Source organism: Rhododendron vialii, chromosome 6a (assembly GCF_030253575.1).
Source record: "Rhododendron vialii isolate Sample 1 chromosome 6a, ASM3025357v1".
Lineage (NCBI taxonomy): Eukaryota > Viridiplantae > Streptophyta > Magnoliopsida > Ericales > Ericaceae > Rhododendron > Rhododendron vialii.
The window spans coordinates 29,274,089-29,276,556 of NC_080562.1; the positions used below are offsets into that span (position 1 = coordinate 29,274,089).

General features: G+C 36.6%; 1 protein-coding gene across 1 annotated transcript; it reads left to right on the forward strand.

The window, feature by feature from the left end:
• Positions 1-1,338, forward strand: LOC131330130 (senescence-specific cysteine protease SAG39-like). Its single transcript, XM_058363611.1, has 2 exons — positions 1-478; positions 570-1,338. The coding sequence occupies exons 1-2, from the start codon at positions 49-51 to the stop codon at positions 1,160-1,162; spliced, it is 1,023 nt and encodes a 340-aa protein (XP_058219594.1). The 5' UTR covers positions 1-48; the 3' UTR covers positions 1,163-1,338.
• The last annotated feature ends 1,130 nt before the right edge of the window (positions 1,339-2,468 follow it).

Consider the following 2,468-nt stretch of genomic DNA (forward strand, 5'->3'; position numbering starts at 1 on the left):
TGTATCTCCAACCTCATTAAAAGGTATTTCCTATCTCCAAGAAATACAATGGCTTCAACAAATAAGTACCAATGCATCTGCTTTAGTGTGCTATTCATTTTGGGAGTTTTGGCTTCTCAAGTGAATTCGCGCTCTCTCCAGGATGCATCCATTGCTGAGAAGCATAAGCAATGGATGGCTCGTTATGGACGTGTATACAAGGATCTTGAAGAGGAGGGGCAACGGTTGGAGATATTCAAGGACAATGTGGAGTATATAGAATCTTCCAACAAAGCCGCAACCAAGCCTTACAAACTTGGGGTTAATCAATTTGCAGATCTTACGAATGAAGAGTTCAAACTACACAACACATACAAGAGCCATAGGTTCTCAACTGCATCATCTTCCTTTAAATATGAAAATGTGACTGATGTGCCATCTTCTCTGGATTGGAGGACGAAAGGGGCTGTAACACCTATTAAAGACCAAGGCCAATGTGGTAAGCAATTTTTTTAGTCATAAAAATAAAATAAAAAATGAAATATAGTTATTTCATATTTACTAACACTGCATATGTTATCAATGTGTAGGATGTTGCTGGGCATTTTCTGCTGTGGCATCCGTGGAAGGAATAACTGAGATAACAACCGGTACATTAATCTCTTTGTCTGAGCAAGAGCTAGTCGATTGTGACACTAGTGGTCAAGATCAAGGCTGCAATGGTGGTCTCACGGACAGTGCCTTCCAATTTATTATACAGAATCAAGGCCTCACCACTGAAGCAAACTACCCTTACCAGGGAACTCAAGGCACTTGCAACCAAAATGCAGCTGCTAATTCTGCAGCCACGATAACTGGCTACGAAGATGTTCCCGCCAATAGTGAGAGTTCTTTGTTGAAGGCTGTTGCAAACCAACCTGTCTCTGTGGCCATAGATGGGGGGGATCCTGACTTCCAGTTCTATTCAGGCGGTGTTTTTACAGGAGAATGTGGCACCCAACTTGACCATGGTGTTGCAGCTATTGGTTATGGAACCACAGACGACGGGACCAAGTATTGGATAATCAAGAACTCATGGGGCACAACATGGGGCGAACAAGGGTACATGCGCATACAGAGAGACGTTGCTGCAAAGGAAGGCCTTTGTGGTCTTGCAATGGAACCTTCATATCCTACCGCATGAAGTTGAATATTAAAATAAGCGACAGATTATGTAAAATATTAAAGCCATATTATACTGTGTCTTCTCTATCTATCTTACTGTCATTATTGATGAAAAAAGCTTGTATATTTAGCACATAATTGTGCATTCTATCATCTTGTTGATGATTATCCATAATATAGTAAATTTGATTCTCATACTGCACTTGCAATTAATGCATAAAACTCCTTTTGGGTTTTTACTTTGTGACCATGGAAATTTCCTAGACAACTCTCTCCCAATTTACAACACACAGAAATTGTAGAATAGTTCATTTTTCGTAGTTTAACTCAATCCAGAATTCATCTGGGAGGAGGCTCCCTAAACCCTGCTTTCAAGGTGAGCACTAACTTTGGCTCTAGATCAGAGTAAGAATAACATTTGCGATAAGAAAATCATGGTATTATTCACTAGATTGTACATGAGTGTGCCATTGGAATTTCCAATTGGAAGGGAATTCCTTGCCCAGGTAAATAAGCTCCAGTTATTGCTTTGAAGTTGTTAGGGTGAGTTCCAATTGTAACAAATTAAGGAAAATGATTAGTAGCCATATAAGAGAAACTTCCCTTCAATCTATACATGTGTTTGTGAGATGGTACCAACCAGGGGATTGTTATAAATGTTGACACTTTTTAGGGGGCGTTTGGTCACCTTTTTGTTTTCAGTTTTTGGTTTTTGTTTTTACTTTTTTGAAAACTAATGAAGAAAACTTATTTGGTAACAAGTTTAATTTCTACTTTTTTGTTTTTTATAAACTTTTTTAGAGTTTTTGTAAATTAAGAAAACTACAAAAAGGTGTTTTCCCCAAATTTTTTTTTTTTAGAAACACAAATATTACCAAATATTTTTTTTGTTTTTATTTTTATGAAAACATAAACCTGTTTCTACTTCTAATTTCTTAAAAATAAAAAACTGAAAAATTTACCAAACCCTGTTTCAATATGTGAGTTTGTTTTGTTTAAGTTTTATGACTTTGTGTTCGATAATTCTTGCAAAAATTATTGCACTTGTTAGGGGTATAATCGATCATATTCACTCGAGATAGCTTTCTTATTTAATAGTATTTTAGTAGATGTATGTAAGAAGAAAAATCAACCAAGAAATCCATAAAAACATGTGCTTTAGTGCATTTAATTTGAATTAGGGGATATAGCACAAGGGTAAGGGGGTGCTGTCCCCAAAAGACGATGTCATTTTGCTAAAGGGGAATTGAAAGTCCCGTTTGGCCACCAGTTATTCTCATTTCTAATTAATGACTTAATGATTTTTTTGTGAGTCCCATATATGT

Excerpts from the sequence above, each read along its gene's own strand:
- LOC131330130 (XM_058363611.1), top strand. The coding sequence starts at position 49 with ATGGCTTCAACAAATAAGTACCAATGCATCTGCTTTAGTGTGCTATTC. Across the intron at positions 479-569 it reads TAAAGACCAAGGCCAATGTG|GATGTTGCTGGGCATTTTCT; the intron begins GTAAGCAATTTT and ends ATCAATGTGTAG.